The following is a 20,123-nucleotide window of genomic DNA, read 5'->3' on the forward strand; positions in this document are numbered from 1 at the left end:
TCTCACGTACAATATTCAAAATCCTACGTAATGGAAATAATAACAGAACTTGTATTAAAATGTTGCGTAGAGAAGTTAAAGAAAATGAAGAACAGGGAGATCGCAATATTATCTCGTGAAAGATATCGATATAATGATCTGACAGCTATATAACTTTTTATGTTCTTTCATATAAGAAGCCAGAAGTGATCTCGATAATTTACAAACTGATATAAGTACGATGAACTATACCGTGCGGAATACCAGTAGAAGAGAAAAGACAAGCCTCCGCTCGATTTTGATTAATTTACAATCGTGTTCGATTCTCGCGTGAAGAATTTCAATTTTAGATCGCAAACGTGTCATCGACTAATGACTCGATTGCCGATGATTACAACTTGTGAAGCTCATAAAGAGCGCCACAAAGTTGCGGCCGATTATAAGCGATTACAACAAATTCATTTGCGGTTGATCCGCGGCTCCATTGAGTGCGAGGGGAAAAAGTTAATTGAGGACTAATGGTGGTTAATACGAACCCCAGGCGTACGATGTACCGTACGTTTGCACAAGAATGAAGCGAGAAACGAAGAAAGTCGGAGATAATAGGTCTACAAAGTTAAGACAGTTACCCGTTAAAAATTGAACTTTTATTAGGTTGTTGTTAGGCGAGAATGAAATGCCGTTCGCTTATGTACATCTAATTTTTTGAAAATAAAGATGTCTCTCGTATGTCTTCTTCACATTTAGGCACTTACAATTAGTGTTTAACACTCCGTCGGTCGTAGTTGAAAAAGTTACTCCAATAGTCGCATGTATCTCTCAAATACTGACATATTCTAATTAATTAAACTAACTTTTTATTTTCAAATAAATCCATAAATAAATTCTGATCACGGAAATAAACTGTGTAAAGTCATAATTTAAAAAAGAAAGATATATAGAGGATGGAGGGAGATTTAACTCGTTATCGTTTGACTATATCGAACTTATGAACTGTAAACTGTATATCACATATATTGTAACTGATGGAGCATTAATTGTAAATTTTACACTAAAAAAAAATACTTAGATCCAAGAAAATATTTTTTCACATAGTACCAATGGCTTATTTACTTAATATAATCACATTTATTTTTTTTTAGAATTAGATATTTTTACTTAATTTTTAAGTAAAGATATCTAATTCTAAATATATATATATATATATATATATATATATATATATAAATATGTGATTATATTAAGTAAATAAGCCATTGGTACTATGTGAAAAAATATTTTCTTGGATCTAAGTATTTTTTCTTTCAATGTAGTATAATATTCAGGAAAATATATATTCTTAATACAATGGTGGGCAGCGTGTCATTATATCGTGACAATGAAATAAAGAATATGCGAATACACGCTAAGATGAGAGCTAACTTCAGAAGAAATCATCAGCCCGTGCAGGTGAAAAAAAGGACGAAGGGCGGGAGAATCGGGCGCCGTCCCACCACCCGGTAATAAATTATCGGCAATCGTTCCTCGCCGCAGGAAGAAACCGTCGAAGAAAGGAGGCGGCTTTGTGAGGTAGATGGCGGAAACAAAAAATAAATTGATTATCCGTATCCAGCAGGATAATTTGTTTTCGCCTTTTCGCTCAAGATAGGGCTATCTCTGATCAATATTATCTGAAAACATCGCTATACAAACAGCGACTAAAAAAAACAGATAAACGTTCTTAAGTCGTTAATTCATTAGTTTTTTTTCTACCGTCCATACGGTTGGCATGACGAAGCACCAGCGACGTGTTAAAATATGGACAAGTATCGTTTCATGGCTTTAAGAAATATCTGATGTTTTTTCTTATTGGTAAAACACAAAAAACTTGTAATTGTTCTACTTCCAAGATAATAAAAACACGGTGCGCTGGGATATATTTGTAAGATGATAATTTACTTCGAGAAGATTCATTCGGTTAAGGGCACGTTCAAACCGGTTGGTGCCCCGTGCTTTCATTCTCGAATTCCCGTTTATACGTGTGAGGTCATTCGGATGTAGCAAGGCCGCGTCGTTTATTTTGGCCCGTAAATCTGTTGACTTTACGGTTTCTTAAATTACTGAAGATGTCTTCAACGTTCAGCAGTATAAGATGAATAAGATGAGAATTTAAAGGACTGTGCATTGAAGGGTAGTACCTGTAATAATAATGAAAAAACCATTTCAGTTAACCATGCACTCTTGTTACATACCACACACTAATAAAACACCATAATATTAAAAAAGACATCAAGATATACTAATTAAATAATACTAAAACCATGCTAATAATAATATGAATTACTTATATGAGAATCGTCTGTGAGCAATGGTCTAAAAAAATCAATAGATATATAATCATTGACAGTACATATTATGTTACTCCCTTCTAATTTTAATTATTACTGTTCTTTATGATATACAGAAAAAAATTAATTTTCTAAAGACTCAAATTAAAATCTTTCTTAAAAACTTAAACCGAGATCTATTAAAGATTTCTCAAAGTGGTGGAGATGATAATTAAGGATGCAACAGAGGTTGCACGTTAACTGAAAAATTTTCTGACATGCAAATGCAACACGCGCCTCACGTAGCACGCGCGCGAGCACCGCTCGAGACCGCGCATCGTCGACTCACGCAGGTGAATCGAGAAAGCGAACAGAGTTCGCTCTTTCCCGGCGAGGATGGCGACTTATCGTGCCGATCGTATAAATTGCCGCATTCCGATAGAAATCGGGCAGTGTGGCCCGATTATCTCGCGCTCGCCCTCTCTCTTTCTCTCTCTCTCTCTCTCTTCCTCCATTATCTCACGAATCGCGGCTCGCCTTCGCCCCGGATCGCGAAATGCAAATTGGCCAATTACGGACGCAACGTGCGCACCGTCGACACCGTGCACGGCGGTTTATCTCATTTTTTGGATTTCTCAATTTACTGACCGAGACGCACGCCTGAAGTCTCGAAGAGTTATGCAGAGGAATAACGGATAATTTTGGTATTTTATGCTACGTCACGAGATAAATAGTGTAACATTTTATTTTTATTCACATATATTATTACTGCGAAGAATATTTTTCTTTGTGCATATTTTTTTTATAAAATTAACATGCCTTTTTTAGAAATAGATATGTATTGTAAGAAAATTTTTATATATGTTTATATATAAAGAAATTTAATGTTTACTTTTTAAAAATTCTTTTTATATAACATTACAAATTTTCCTTAAAATATTTGTTTTATTTATGATAGAAAAAACTATCAAAAATATTTATTCGATCAAGTTTTAAATTTTAACAGACAAATACATTAATATTTTAAGAACTGCGTTACTTGAATAATACACGAATTTGCAAATCGTATCGCTCGTTACAACTGACGCTTTATCGTAATTTGGACCTTTACCTTGTAATTACGCCGATTGTTCATAATTGCACGATACAATGAGCAATTGCGCTGCAACATGCAGGAATGTCGTAAGCAAAGTGGCACAATTTCCGGCTTTACTGTGGCACATTTATCATTAATCCGGCGAGAAATACACTTTAGGGATTGCATTACACGTTTGGTGGAATCATAAATACTGATTGCTTGCACAGTTCACTGTAATTACGATACATATGAGCCGATCCTCTTTCGAGGAAACGTAATTACATCGCGCACATGCTGCATCGACACGTAAGCTCTCTTGCTTAACGCTTTTTTTTTGTTTCCCCGCAATGAAATCAATGCGATAATACGATAACATTGTGCGATCGATTCATCAATATACAACACATCCTGTTATGCATATTAATCAGATTATATCGACTAACCCTAGTTACATCAAGTCAACAAGTTGCATATCACGTGTCATTAATTATTTAGTACAAAAGATCTCTCAATATTCAATTTGGCACGTAATAATATTATATTATATTTATTATTTCTTAATAAATGCAATAGTTTTATCTGATACGTTATTAAAGAATTAGTAAATATATTTTGAAAATGGAGAGGAACTTAAGAAAGATTATTGGATCTGCTTTTATTTTAGATGAATAAAAGTGTCTATGTGCTCACGAGAATATAAATCAATTTACAATTATTTAAAACTTAAGAAATATATAACATGTCATCATTAGTTCTGGGTTATACTTAAAACGAATTGATTGCAATTGATAAATACATCAAATTGCTGGAATAAGTACACGGTAATTGCGTTTGCGGTGCAAAGTCCACACAATTATACGAAACGCTAAATGTGCGCGGAAATTCTTACACATTTCAATCGGGTATTATGATAGATTATATGCGATTCATTTTTTTTTGCGCACGAAACTAACGTATTTGCTCCTAGATGGGTGTCGTTAGAATTTTCCGTAAACGATTATGCGGTTAATTGCTCGAACACACGTAACATAATTATCTTATCGCGGCAATGGCCGACCTTCGGCATCCAAGGAAAAATGCATACCAAATTGCGGAGAATTAGCAAGAGACAGATGACATATAGAAAAATTTTGCATTAGTCAGAACACAACGATTTTACGTTCAAAAAAATACAAATTGGCCACGTATATATCGCGTATACGGACATTTCATATTTACGGGACAACTGAAAGAGTAAAATATTGTCTAAAGCGTGTATTTTTACAGAAGAGCAGAAAAGATTGGAGAAATTGAACAATAAAATATTCTATTTAATTATTTATCAATGTATTCCAAATTTCTAAGTGCAAACTTTTACGTAAGAGATGTTGGTTATTCGACAATTCAACTTGTAATTGCAGATGATTATAATTTATAGATAATTTGCGGAGTAACATGTGTGTTTAAATATAATAATAAATAATGTTTAAAATGGGCGTTTAAGAAAATAATAAGACATTTAGATTGAGAAAATTAAAGTGGTAATTATATTGAGCCTTGAAATATTAAAAACGTATAGGAACTTGGTAATGATTAAAAAGCGTTTTTATTAAATTATGCAGTATGCAATATGCATTAAAAACACGGATATGATACAGTAATGTGAAAGATGAATGTATAATGGAAAAAATCGTTGTAAAAATGTCACAAAAGGCGTTTATAAGAAAAACAATTTATTCGATCAATATCTTCTTTAGCAATAATAAACATATTTTTGGTTTTACCGATTAACATGAATCGCTCGCTCATGTTCGCAAAATCTTTTATCACTATTGTGTGCTCTCTCTCTCTCTCTCTCTCTCTCTCTCTCTCTCTCTCTCTCTCTCATACACACGCTCACTTTCAGACATATATACGCGCGTTTTTTTCTTTTCACACTCGATGGATACATACACGAATATCTTGAAAGGTACCTATACTTACTGATCTATCGATCGCGATCCTTCTCACATAAGTTTATATAATTATAATATGTATATATAGCACAAAATTGCTTAACGCACGAGCCTCGTGTCGGACGTGTCGCGCTATGGTATTCGCTAATTAATTAATATTTACCCGTCTTAATTGGTTAATTAAAACGGGAGAACGGTACCTCCGCGCGCGATCCGATTCGTCGATCGTGATCTTCGATCGCGGGCCTTTCATCGCCAGCGAATTAACGAAACATCGTTGTCGAACAATTAATCTAAACTAGTCTTAATCTTCGCACATAATTAATCAACTAACTAATCCTAATGGTATGTTACAATCTGTACGTAGGTAGGACCGGGATCTCTGGTAAGCCTCGAGTTTTCGCGAGTTATCTCGTCGTCTTCGTGCGCGATAACTCTCTCTCTCGTTTCGCGTTTATATTTTATTTAAATTCCGAAGAAAACCCGATTGCGCTACCAACCGATCAGGTCCAGCTTATGCTATCTTTGGTCCTCTAGCCGCTATGATTCGTTGCCGGATATGCAAATTTCGCTTGCGTCGTCGCTTCTCGCGATCCTTTTCGCTTATTATACGTTCACGCGGGGACGGATTAATCATTCAGAGATTTTGAAAAATTCGGATATTTCTACGGTGGAGAAATCCTTATATTTACATAAAGCTTTCGCGCGTGCTTTAAAAGCCATATTTCAGAAATTTCATAGCGATCGCGAGCCTGCGGTCCGTGTATATTATAACATCGATGTTTCTTTTTTTTTCTGTGCAGGTAAAGTACAGCGTGCTTATCACTTAAGCTACATATTTCGCTTTTCTCTCTGCATCGATACAAAAATAATCGCTTCCATTCACGCTTTTCTTTCACAGCAATATAACCTCCCGCGGGAAGTATATCTTAATTAACGACGTATAAAAAATACGTCCGTCGATAATATTTTTACCGATATCTACATTGCAGAAGTATGCTAAAGAGCGCGCAAATAAAACGTAAGAATTAAAATCGCAAATAACAAATAAAAGAATTTGAAAATATTGATCAGGAAATATCTCGTTAAGTCGATGATATTATTAAAAAAAAAAAGAAACAGATGACTTTGGCTTCGATGGACTATGATACGTGGTAGAAAATAATATTCGCAATCAGCTCAAAGCTCTTGATACATCCTGTGTACATTTTTATTTTGTTACATTTAGACTAGCAGATATCAATTGTAAAAATAGAAATAACACAAAAAAAATAGTTTTTCAATAATTCCGATCAACAGACAAATTAATTTTTTTTGTAAGTTATATTATATGACTTTATTGATTATGCGAAGTTTATGTTATATAAGTTTAATGGCCAAGATGCCCACTTGAAATTCACAGGAAATGTCGCATTAAACGCGGTTTTATATCATATTAAAAAACTATATAATAATAATATATAATTAAAGAAACGTACGTGTTAAAAGTAATTTTGATATCTGCATCTAGGCATTATGAGGCTTAAGTGTACACCAAACACACATATTATTTATGTATTTAAAGGTGAAGAAGCACTTTAATACAGTATATATATATATATATATATATATATATATATATAGGAGTGCAGTAATATTTCATAAATATAAATCGGATATACGACGACACCGAAGAAGGCACGTTCAGGCACTCAGTTTCACTAGCAACCTCAGGTCAAGTTAAATTGTCTAAATTTATTGCGAAGAAAATTAATAGCTCGAATTAAAATATAGAAATTTTTTCAATTTCGATTTAGTTCTCACTTGTTTACCGTAAGCACCAAAATATCGAAAATAATAATTGTAAAAGCAGAACTTTACGAATACAATATCTTGCATACGTGCCTCAAGAAATATAATACATATGTATATGTAATATATATATATATATATATATATATATATATATATATATAGTGTTCTTGTTCACTATTAAATTTTGCAAATGTCATTATAAATTATCGTTTCTAACAACAAATTGGAGATTTAATCATTAATATAATGCGGTTTTATATACTCGAGTAATATATTAATAAAAGCGAGTCTTGAGAAACATTTTGAAAATTGAAAGATGAAGATTTTTTGAATCTTGATTATCAGTACATCTTACAATCAAAGTAATTGTATTGAATGTCGTAGAAAATCTTATTTGCGTGAACTTTAAATTCATTTCAGACTCATTCATCTGTCATGCTTAATTTTCGATCGGACAACGCGATATCAATTAGAAACATTTTGAAAATTAAAAGATAAAGATTTTTTAAAATCGTCTTGATTATCAGTACATCTTACAATAAAAATAATTGTATTAAATGTCGTAAAAAATCGTATTTGCGTGAAACTTTGAATTCTTTTCAGATTCATTCATCTGTTATGCTTAATTATTTTTGATCGGCCAACGCGATATCAATTAGAAAAACAAGAAAGAAGTAAACTGAAGAAGACGTAAAAAATAACACTCGTCTCAAAGCTTATATAATAATAATAATTCTAACTACGTCAGAAGTACAGAAATACTAAGGCATTGGCAGATTTTAATAAAACACACGGTCGTCCGACTGATTTATGTAAATACTTCGCGTTCGATTACGTGCTTCACGCTCCATAATTACAGAGCTCCGAAGAACAGACATTGCGATGTGGTGATTTCAACGGAAAATATTTACAATTCCGCTTCTCACCTGAGCGTAAGCGAGAAACGGCTCGCGGGGAGACAGCGCGAACGTTCAGCGCCACGAATCTGTATATCGTGCAATCACGCGTGCAATCGCGGCTGTGTGTATCTTATCGTTATTTGAGATAAGACCGACCTATGTCACTTTCGGTTCCGTTCGAGATGCACGTATCCTACTTCGATGACTCGCGGTACACTTTCGCGGATATTCCGAGACGTCGACATCGCCGATACATCACTAGAGCTATTAAAGTATAGCTCGCAATTAAATCAGGCCGATGAAACGAAAGGAGTGATTTAATGCGAAAATAACATCGCGTCTAATGTAATTTATATTCGCGTTCCGACACGGATATACGATACATATATCGATGCTATTTCGACGTCGAGATGTATCGCGCATTGCTCAAGAAGCCAATATTAGCATGTTGCATGTATAAAAGTATATCACGCCATAGAAAGAAAGTAGGCGTGATCATTGATGCGACTGTCTTTGATACGCGCGCATGCATCGCTACACGTCATTCATTCGTTAATAAAATTAATTGAGAAGGCACACGTGTCCTCACGTTCAAGCGTCACACTCGCCGATGCGGACCCGTAAGAGCCGTTTCCGATAATCCGCATTAATTCATATGCGTCATCTAGATACCGATATACCGAACCGGATAGCCACGAAAGTTGAAGATAAAAGCGCCGGTATTTTTAATGTGAGGGTATCTCACAATCAGACTTCTGATTTTATGTACAATTTTAACGAGAGACTTTAATTACCTCCGTTTGCATATAGAACGCTGAGATCTTTCTTCGACTCCGATTCGAGAAGTTGTATTGCGGGATTCGATCTTATTATACCTTACCGTATTCAATCTCGCACAGTAATTAAATTAGTCGCGAAGAGACGCCGACATCCTACGGGTATCGCTGTCGCACAAAATACGTTCACTGATGCAAACACACACACACACACACACACACACACACACACACACACACACACACACACACACACACACACACACACACACACACACGCACGCACGCACGCACGCATACATAGATACGCGCATGATGCGTTACTCCGTCCAGCCAACTCCATCGAAGTTAAAGTTATCTACGAAATCTCGCTTCCGGCTGCCGATCTCGCAGTACTCGCGGTATTGCCCTTCCCCAACCGGTCGCGGCAATGCCCGCGATCCAACGATACGTACCGCTCTCGGTTTCGAGGGCCTGATGCGCGTTCACGGACGAAGCGTCTGTCAGATGAACGAGTCTCAGCTACTGCCGGGCACAGATATCACGTGGTATCCCGCAGAGGATGTTGAGCGCGGTGATATCGGCGAGTGCCGGTTGCCATTTGGCTGCTGTTGCTGCTGCTGCTGTTGCTGCTGTGGCGGCACCTGCAGAGAGCGATAATCGAGCGCCGGCGCCGCCGGGTGCTGACCTTCCCGGTGTCTACGTAAATCGACCTTCCTTTGGAACGCCTTTTCGCAGAGGCCGCACTGAAACGGTTTGTAGCCGGTGTGCTTACGCATGTGCGTGATCAGGTTGCTGCTCTGGGAGAACGCCTTGCCGCACACGACGCACTTGTGCGGTTTCTCACCTGTAACACATAACCGAGGACGGTGCCTGGATCAGTATGCTGTTGCACTTTCGTTCGACTATGTATGCGGTCCACTTGACGCTACAAATTCTTTGGAGCGTCCTTCTTCTCTTTCTTTCTTCATTGAAAGAAAAGAGAAGAGGAATGCTTCGAAGCATTTGTAGCGTCAAGTGGACCGCAGCCTATAATTACGATATAATCCTATATACAAGATTATTTGCTACATCTGAATTTGATAGAGCTCCATTTATAATTTTCTACATGTATATTTTGCGATTTTTCAGATGTTTTATATATTGAATACTGATGCGAGTTGAATTATTTGAAAAAAAGGAAAAAAAAAAGATTCAAGGATACAAAATAGACGGGACTTCTGAAAACTTTCTGAATTCTGCAACGCGTAATTACCACCCGTCTAATTAAAAAATAATAATGTTGCGTTTCTGATGTAAAGTCATTCAATTAAATACAGCGTTAATGAACTCGTGAGTACGGTATAGGCACGATAGATTTTGATCGACGATTAGCTACGACGATTAGTCGTCGGATGGAAGACGTGAATTGCGAATGCACGCACTGCAAATTCGATTGTCGCGCGAGGAAGAGAACCGACGAGTGGTCTGGAATAATGAACCAAGGTTAACCAAACGCAACTGAATCAACCAATAAATCGTGGCGTCAGCCGATAATAGAGCACTTGCGCGCGTCTGACGGCGATGACTAAAGTCTTTCGCTCGGTTCTTCCGAGAACAGCCGATCGTTACCACCTTAACTTGGCTCGTTCAAGCACAAAGTGCAATTAAGCGCAATTATTTTACATGTAAAATAAGCAATCGAAGTGTGTCGTCACGTCCGCGATACTGATATAATACTGACGGCTGACAAATAATCGATATCGCTTGACGCCGTCTTTGAGAGAAATTAGTAGGGAAATTAAAGGAGACACCGATGATCGCGAGACGTTGTGAGTGAAAGAAGGTAATCGATTACTTGGTATACACACCCTATGTTAAACCTAGACGTATTAAAAAAATATTACAAGACTACGGACTCTTGTATATAGCGCTCATTAAAAGAAGTGTAAAAATATCTAAGCAATATAGGTCAAGAAATTATAATTTCCATACGATTTTTTTCCCCCAAGTTGATTCCTTTAGTTATTTTGCATATAAAAGTATTATAATAAGGCAAGATTGTCGACAAGTGGAGATTATCAGAGATACTTTATCCCGATAATATTCTGGAATATAAATGAATCGGTAAAAAAAAAAGAAAAAAAAATAATGCAGAAATGCAAGTAAATCACTTGTGTTAACAAACCGAAAATCGCTTCTACCTTTGACAAGGTTAATTTTTCGACCAGCTTGATGACTAAATATTGTTTGCTCGCCTTAGTGAATACGCATAAAAAATCTTTTATTCTTTTTAACTCTACTTTAATTCCTTTTTTCACGTGATTTTTCGGCAAGGAAATGTTACAGTAATAAAAAAAAACCGCGGAGCTATATTTCATCGTAAAATTCCCCGGCAAATGCGGTTTCATCGAAGGCAGAAAGTGTCACGAGCGGCATCATTTATTAGCGTCAGCCGCATAATCTCGCACGCATCTCGCAATTGCTCTCGCGATATCGTTACACGAGAGAAAAAAAAAACAAAAACTTCTGCGTTAATCGCTCCCGCGAATCTTGACGCGCTCAAGTACGATCGTCCCGCACGCAGATCGCGGCCTCGTGGTAGAGAGAGATAGCAATGATAATAAAGAAAAAATAAAAAAAAATAAAAAAAGAAAAACGAGAGTGACCGTACCTGCAAACTCCTGTCACGGCCTTCTAAAAGTCCGCCGTCGCTCGTCTAACGACGATCGACGGTGATAGTACCGAGCAAACACCTGTGCCCGCGGAGAGAGAGAGAAAGAGAGCGAGAGAGACGAAGCTCCCCCCTTCCTCACTTCGCTCGAAATTCCGAGCAAACAATTTTATGATTGTAAAGCGACGATAAAAGCGAACGGACGCCTCCGAATGTTGTAACGCGACGGAAGGCGCCGTCGTTAAGATTCTATCGAAAAGAAATTAATTCCGCGAGCGGACGGGACGTTGCGCAAGCGGTATCTTCCTCTCTTTCTCTCTCTCTCTCTTTCGAACGAGCGTGCATAAACGGTGGAAGAGAGAATTCACGAGTGTCCTGCGGGATAAAAAAGAAACGAGCGGCTCTCTTCGCGGAAAAAGTAGGAACTTTATGTCATCGTACGAAGCGCGAGTAATCGCGCCGGGATACTTAATGCTCGCATCGCGCGGAAGATAGGATCGGTGACGAAAACATTTCGATTTACATCTAATTGACGTTCAATTTGCAATGCCACGGCGAAATGTGGACGCTGTAAGTGTTCACGGAATTATATTCCAACACTCGATACGTAACGAAAGGACTAAAGATCGATTTCTCGTATCTCACGTGCGCACGGAATAAAGAAACTTTCTTCCCTTCTGAGTCATTCGGCGCGCGTTGACGCAGACGACCGTTCTTTTCTTTAAATTAAAATTTACTGACGTTTCATTTCGATATATTATTGTCGGAATTATCGGCCGCAACAACATGGGCGCGTACAATAGCGCGGTGGATGACAGTGTCGGCTTTGTCCGCGGCAGGCACGCCGTTTCTTACCATCCTTTCGCGACTGTACGAAGGAAAATACAATTATCGTAATTGTACCACCGACGATTCAATTTTTATATCGTATTGCTTGACGCGGGGAAAAGCGCCGTTCGGTATGCTGTTAATATCTCAAGACAATTTATGGGTTTAGAGCAAACACATCGATTTTTGCTTCGTAATATTTTGCGATATATTTCCCGCACATGTGTATCAACAATGGATAAGATAATTGTGAAAGAACAAATTGTGAATAATCTATAAGTTAAACTAACATCATTTGGGAGAAGCGGTATCACGATAATTGAAGCGTCATATGAAGTATTAAATTCATATATCGCGAATTATACGTCTCAATATTTATCTCCTGCGCTTTAAAGACAGACGCAACGCTAAAAAAAAATCTCGCTAAGCACACTAAAGTCCATTTCTACCAATGTAGATTAATTTTAATCTCGGTTTAACTTATTTTTCGTCTTTTTCTAATTCTTAGAACTAAAAAAAAAGATAAAAAGTAAATTAAATCGAGATTAAAATTAATCTACGTTGGTGGAAATGGGCATAAGAACTGAAGATCTGATTGTAGTTGCGTTACAAGTTACAAACGATGATTTTAAAATAAAATAACTGAAGCAGGTAATGCGAGGGCTCGGCAAAGAACTCAGCGCGAATGTGCCGCTGAAGTCGACACACAGTGAAAATCGCGCGTCGCTAACGCAATTTGCCTGCGACTTTGGTAATTTTATGTGCGCAAACATATACAATGTCCGTCGAATGTATCGCACTGATACATACCATTTATTACATATTTATTACCGAGTTCGTTACGCGTACAACTAATGGGATGGTAATAAAAAGTTGCGCATGCAAACTTGCAAATGCCGCGTGCTTAATTACAACATTCGCCTCGAGCGAGCAAATGCGACCGATTGTTATTCCGTCTACACGTTTTCCACGACTATATATGTCGCGTTTGACTCGTGTTTGACGGCATATATGCGTCACCCTGTTGAAGCTACGAACATCTTTTTACCGTGTTTTATTTCGCGACGAAATGTATTTCCTCGCGTTAAGGTGGTCCTTTCGCGGACCCAGCTAGTCAAGTAACAGTCCGTCATGAGGTAATTGAAAACAAACATTACACAGCATTCCAATAATTATAATAATATAACATGATTTTACACGCACGCGTTAATCGTATTTAATTATTTACTAATTAAAAAAATATCACAATAGTAGTGCGGTTGGACACGATTTAGGTTAGGTCAGGCATAACAGTACGAGTAAAGCAATATGCGCGTGGATCCACTATTTATTTAACCTCATATATCATCAGAGAGCAAAACATTCGACAAGCCCTTATTTTCAAGGTATGTACGAAGTCCGGAAACTTCAGGGAATATTTTAAGACATGAATAATGTATTCATCTGATCGCTAAGTACATGTATTATTCGTTGAAAACCTCGGCCGTGGCGATTTGCATCGTTCTATCTTTCTCGTTCATTATAGATGTAAACAAGGATAGAATGGCAATGGCACGCTCCGCGAACGCACATTTAGAATGACTTATTTCTTGTAAAGTGTCGGTAACCTCACTTGATTTTTCGTACACATGTCCCTTATTACTGTATATTTAACATATATCAAATTTAGAGGTACTTATCTAATACTTGTTCTCACGAAAGGACCACCTTAAGGTACTTTTTTACGTTGACGCTCGACGTTTATTTTCAGCAAGCAAAAATATTCAGAAATAATATCTTTTATTTATATATGTATCCATAAAATATTATTACTTGAAGATATTACTTGAAAATAATTAATATTTTACGTATTTCGAAGTCTATGTTTGATTGTACTGGGACGATTAACGACGATTCAGCGACGACGCTGAACATTAAACAAATTCAACTTCGGGCCAAAGCACATATGACAGTCGTAGTCGTGGACGTAAGTAACGCACAAGCTTTGGCGTATCCTGATCTGTCAGGTCGGGGACTACACCGTCGTATATCGCTACGCCATGTTATGTGCTTTGACCCTTCATTTCTTTGACGCTAGCGTCAAAGCGAAACCACCATGTTCACCTTGTTGACGCTCATTTTCAGCGTCTCATGAATTGGCAGAATAAAATGACGCGAAAAATACGGTCATACTTTCAGGAACGATACAGTATTATATCTTACAAAGTTAGAAGTGAGAGAGCGCGAGAACGTCGTTTCCATGCGTAAAGCTTTATCGGGAAATTTATTAGGAATTCGCGCTCACGATTCAGAGCTTTCATAGCCCGGCAGCCTTGAAGGCACGACGGTGAACAACTTTGCTTTGGAATAGGAGCTAATGGAACTCGACGAGAAAACCGATAGAACGACATTAAAAACAACGCGCGAAGTATTCCGCACTTGAAACACAAGACAATCGCAAATGCCAGTTATAGTATTTAGTTAATTAGCCTGAGAAAAAGGGAGGTCGAGTGGCGATTAAATCACATTTGCCGCGTCTATTTGACTTTCAAGACCAACGTAACGTGGCGCGTTTTGTAGGGAGGGCGAACGGCTCTCGCGGGGCTCAGGGGAGAAAGAGGAGGAAAAGAGTATGACAGCGCGATGTTTGCCCTAGACTTTTTAATTTCTCCGGGACGAGGGTGGTATCGCCGTCATCTCTCGCGCGCGCGGACGCGGCGCACAAACGAAGAAACTTGGATAGGTATACGATTCCGCGCGGGCTGCCGGATAATATTTATCGAGAGTGTCAGCGACCCATACGAACGTGCGTATACACCTCGTCCTACGTACTCCGCCTATCGATCCATCTCGACTCTCATTACCGGCCCCTTACCGGCCGACTTAAATATTTACCGGCTGAAACGTTTGCTTCGCAGCCGATTATAATGATAGGAGCGAATAGCGCGCTTCTTTGTGCGTGTGTGTGTGTGCGCGCGCACATCCGTGCGGGACGCACACGGCGGAGCGAGTCCTCTTAATTATGCAGGTCCGTCTCTTTTAACGAACGTGATGTAATGGCGGCGATATCGACTGCGATGACGGAGAGAAGGGGAAGGGCGAGAAAGAGAGAGAGAGAGAGAGAGGAGAGATCGATTTCGTGCGGATTTTTCGCGCTAGAGAAATGAAGCTCGTTAAAAGATTTCCGACGTCACGCGATACCCCAGCGATTTTGGGAAAGATGTCGAACCCCTGTCGTCCGAACTTAAATTACAACAATCAAGATTTTTCCGAGAACTCCTCGGAAGTGATGCTTATTGTTCAGATTAGGACCGTTACTTTTCGACAGCTTCGAACCTTCGAAGTTCGAAGTTGACTTGGAAGCTTTGAAGCTTCGAAAAATATATATGCGATATAACTTGCAAAATTATAAATTTTATTCGAATTTTGTCATAGAATTTTATAAATGTGTGTCTATTGCGATACTATTATTATTATATTAAATTAATAATTTGATTTTAACATAAATTTTTTTTATTAAGCGGTCTGATAGATCATGGCATACTTTTTTTGTAAACTTTTTGAATTTTTGCAATATCTTCAAAATTGAAGAAAATATAGTACACGAAAGTGTGCTGTGACGTCATACTTTATATAAGAAATAACGTCATACCTTTTGAAGTTGCCGTCATCAAAGAAACTTTAGCAAGCTATAACTTTCTCAAATTTAGGTTTTTTTTTTAAATTCGAAAAGTACTAAAAATCGGCTTAGATTCTCTACATTAATTATGGATACCGTTTAATAAAAAAAAAAATGTTAAAACCGAATTGTATATAATTTTGATTCTTCGAAGACTTTAACGTCGAAGCTTTGAAGTTCGAATATCGAAGTCTTCGAAGAAAATCATCAGCTTCAGATCCGCGGTGATCAACGTGTGTTCTATACGAATTTCACTGCTGCGCCAAGTAAATGTACGTTGATAAAATAATACGAGCGATGACAACAAACTGTGCGTTTCGTGAAAGCCCACCTTCCCGAACGCCCCATTCTTTGTTTTCCCGCCCCCTTCGGGGTTCAATGACGCGCCGGGAAATCATAGCGTTTGCCGGCACAATTTGCGACGGCAACGTAACATTTCGCTTGATACCCGCGCATTCGCCTCGATTACTCTTTCAGAGCGCACTTGCGGACGATTGTTTCAGCGAATGACGAGGTAGATAGCGCGACCTGAGAGCGCGCATTATCTCGCGCGGATGCCTGCATAGGCAAATGTTCACAGTCGCGGAAAACACGCAGCCGGCGGACGACCGTATTTTTTTCTTCCCGCCAATTGCTGCTTGGCATGCGGAAAAAAGTTGTCCACCATCGGCGTCGTTCGCCGGAAGCGATCGTCCCTTACGACTTACTCCCGCGCGCGTATACGCGGCTCTCTCCTCTCTTTTCTTTCCCCCTTTCCGACCGGCAACGCGGCGAAAGGGGTGAACGGGAGATCTTATCGATCCGCTCGGAAAAGTCCGGCGGACGGATCAAAATTGTCGGAATAAAAAAGTGCCTTCGATAATGATAAAAGTGCGCGCGAGAGAGGCAGCGGACATTTTTTTCGTCAATGACCGTCATCGCGGACGACGGGGGTGCGCATTCCGTCGCGCGATGCGACACGAGAGATGCATTACGCAAAAATTTTATCGGACATGTACGTTATTCGTAACCCGAAGTGAATCATTGACGACATATCGCTTTCCATTTGGTCTGAGCTCGCGACCGTCGTCGCGCGATGATACACTTAACATCGATCGACGGCAACCTTTCGTCGCACAAATCACCGTTATTACTTGAACTTTTTTTTGCAGTTACGAGAATACATTCAGAGAATATCGAACGTTGTAAGTAACAGATAATACTCGTGGAGAAAAGAGGATAATTACTGATCCATAGTTCTGTAATCAAGACATCAATTTTTATTTCCGCGACTCGAGCGCTCGATCGCTTCCATGCAATATTTCTTTCCTATTCAATTTCAAGGAAAAGTCATAGGAGAGAGACTCGAACCTCCAATCAAACAGTAAGATTACGGTGAATGATAATTTCAAAGCGAGGGAAAGTAAAGATTTCAAACATTTACCAAGCCGCGGGAGTTGAAAATCGTCGGTATATTAGAAGGACTTCAGCTAACGATAAGTTTATACATTTTCGATGCGACGCCGGAGAAACGTACATACGTTCGACACACGATTCGTGTTTTCCTCCACGTTGTATGCATAAAGCATATTCCGTGCGTTTGAGACGCGATGGAATCGATGATACGCGATCGTCAATTATGCAGGAAATCAAATTGCAGCGGCGACATCGCTACCCTAACAAAAAGACACCGCGGCCGCGCGCGACGCGACGGTGACAATGAGAGACCTGGCGCGCATCCCCACGTTCGGGAATTATTTATGCTTTCGTTGCGGGAGAAGGAAAAACATCGACGGCACATTTTTTGAATCTTTACTTTCTTCGAACGAAAAATATTATTACCGTAAAGAATAAGAGATCGTTAAAGCATTACACTTTGAAAATAGTCTGGAAAACCGAGACCGCGTACGGCGCATTTCCCATAAGAATATTTATATCGCGTGAGACTTCGCGTGAAAATACCTCTGAATCTTTACTTCTTGGAAGAACCCCATTATGACGCGTACCAGGGGAAACTTTCGAAGCGTTGCATTCGTAAAATGATTGGGAGTTATATAGAATGCTTTTTTTCTTAAAAAAAAAAAGCTTTAATGGCCGGATAATGTTCTTTTATGAGAAAAAACGGTGAAAATTTTCACATTTTACAATTATCTGCATTATTCTTCTTACGTTTATTTTCGTATTTTTCACCGTGGCTTGGAATAAAAATGTTTGCGCCGATCGATTCTATACTTAACTGATGTTGTAACCCACGTATTGTTATTAACGTTAGTATTATTATGGTATCAAATGTATTTTCGACTGACAATGAGACACTTTAAGATACGCTTAAGATACGCTTTTGCCATAATTTCAAACCATAAATTGCGTTTACAATAAATACTCTAAAGTCCATTATCACCTGCAATTACATTTCAAGGAGTTTGATAACGCATGCAGGAGCGAGGAGCTACCACAAGTTTTTCTGAAAATTACCGTAAACGTCGGTGATTCGTATATTACAAGTATTTAAATGATAAAAATATACTTATTTTCCATATATTCTACGTTATCTTCTTTCGCTATGTATAATGCGAAAACATTTGTGGTCGCTGATTACTTGCACTTTAATTTTAAGGTAATACTCGCGATACACAAAATTGTGAGCAAGCGAAAAATATCATTGCTGTTATGAAATAAATTCTTGTAAATTATTAAAGTCAAGCGAGGAATATTATTAAATTCTCTAAAAATATGTACACACAAAATCGGCTAATTCAAGAAAACAAATTTAAATGAATATATATTTGTTTTATAAGTTTGTCGCGAATTTATTTAATTGAATTTAAATTATCTATAAGCGAGATTTTATTCAGAAAAAGAACGTTCGCTCGCTTAACTGGATGTGGCTAACTTAACTAATCAAATTCTTTCACGTTGTCGTCCTTTGAAGGTATAATTAAGACATAAATCCCGAGTGTTGCAACTGACCGTCGCGGTGCTATACGTTACGAAAGAAAGAGAGAGAACGAAATTGGTAGCGGAAAGTCGCTGCGGAGAGGGGTCGATTAAATTCGCATTATTACGCTCGCCCCTCGCGGAGAAACGTGTGTAGAGAGTATACAAAGTGGCTGGAGCGAGTTCCTCGAGCATTCGAGGGTGCTGTCGCCGTCGCTCCCTTTCTCGGTAGCTCCCTAACCCACGACGACGAGCGGCTTGTTCTCTTAGCCGCTAATTAGCGCGGGACACGCACGCCCCTAACCCACGACGAACCCGTGTCGGGCACGTGGCGTGCCGGAAACTCGCTTAGCGCGCGACAAACAGACCGTTTCCCATCGTGCATGCGCTCCTTCCGGCTGGGTTTCCACGAGAAAACGTGGCCGAAGCAGCTGATTAAATCGCCATTAAAACGTGTCCCTATCGCTCCCGATCGCCGCTTTCTTTCATGTCCCACTTTTGCGACCGCGGGACGCGGGACGCGGTCGCTTAAGAAAAACGGTCGGACCCGCAATTTACACCGGAGGGAGGGGATCGGATCACACGTTATTCGATACACGCTGGGATTCAATTTGCGAATAACTTAATGTGTAGACCGCGGTCGCCGAAATGTTTTCGGTTAATTACTTTTTCATCGAGATTACTGTTTCAGTGGGACATTTAATCGTGCTTGCAACAATCACGAGCGCGTGCGTGGCGTCATACAAATAGATTAATTACATTCTTTATTTTCATGTATTTTCTTACCAGAAGAAGAAATCTTTTGAGAAAGCTCTTAAATTATCATTTTATTGATGACTAAAATATTCTGTTACATTTATGCGATTTTAAAATGTACACTAGAATATTATTTCTTTATACTTTCCTCTAGTAAGTTAGCAGACATGAAATCAAACGCATAGAACGCAAAACCGAATACGCTGCATTTCATGAATATTTCAAAGCGCTAGGTAATCATTTTAACAACAAATCCACGTTTCTCCGTAAAAAAGTTATTGTTAGAATGCGAGTAGTTATTTTCCTTTCTCGAGAAATTACCGATAATAAGCCGCAGTGAGTTGTGGAAAAATCATGCTGCGATTGTGGCCGTTTGTTAGATACACTCGGTATCGAAGTATGGCGCGGGTATATCCAATACAATCATTTTTTATGTACGCTATACAAATATCTTTCTCGTCTGAAAATTATCTCTCAATATGACAACAAATCGCCGTTCGAAAATCACCCTTAATATCGCGAACATCTCGTCAAATATTAAGGTAG

The 20,123-nt window shown here is 38.6% G+C and overlaps 1 protein-coding gene and 1 long non-coding RNA gene across 5 annotated transcripts in view; one reads left to right on the forward strand and one right to left on the reverse strand.

The window, feature by feature from the left end:
* Positions 1–20,123, forward strand: part of LOC143903269 (uncharacterized) — a 140,544-nt gene that overhangs the window by 41,943 nt on the left and 78,478 nt on the right. The gene's annotated exons all lie outside the window — the stretch shown is intronic.
* Positions 5,059–20,123, reverse strand: part of LOC143903266 (uncharacterized) — a 34,722-nt gene continuing 19,657 nt past the window's right edge. For both annotated transcript variants that reach the window (XM_077416727.1, XM_077416726.1), the window contains exon 6: positions 5,059–9,613. In XM_077416727.1, coding sequence (XP_077272853.1) covers positions 9,285–9,613 — 329 coding nt within the window. In that variant the 3' untranslated portion in view covers positions 5,059–9,284. The remainder of the gene's footprint in view (positions 9,614–20,123) is intronic.

The sequence above is a fragment of the Temnothorax americanus genome, unplaced genomic scaffold, assembly GCF_048541705.1.
Source record: "Temnothorax americanus isolate GAGA-0224 unplaced genomic scaffold, ASM4854170v1 Scaffold45, whole genome shotgun sequence".
Taxonomy (NCBI): domain Eukaryota; kingdom Metazoa; phylum Arthropoda; class Insecta; order Hymenoptera; family Formicidae; genus Temnothorax; species Temnothorax americanus.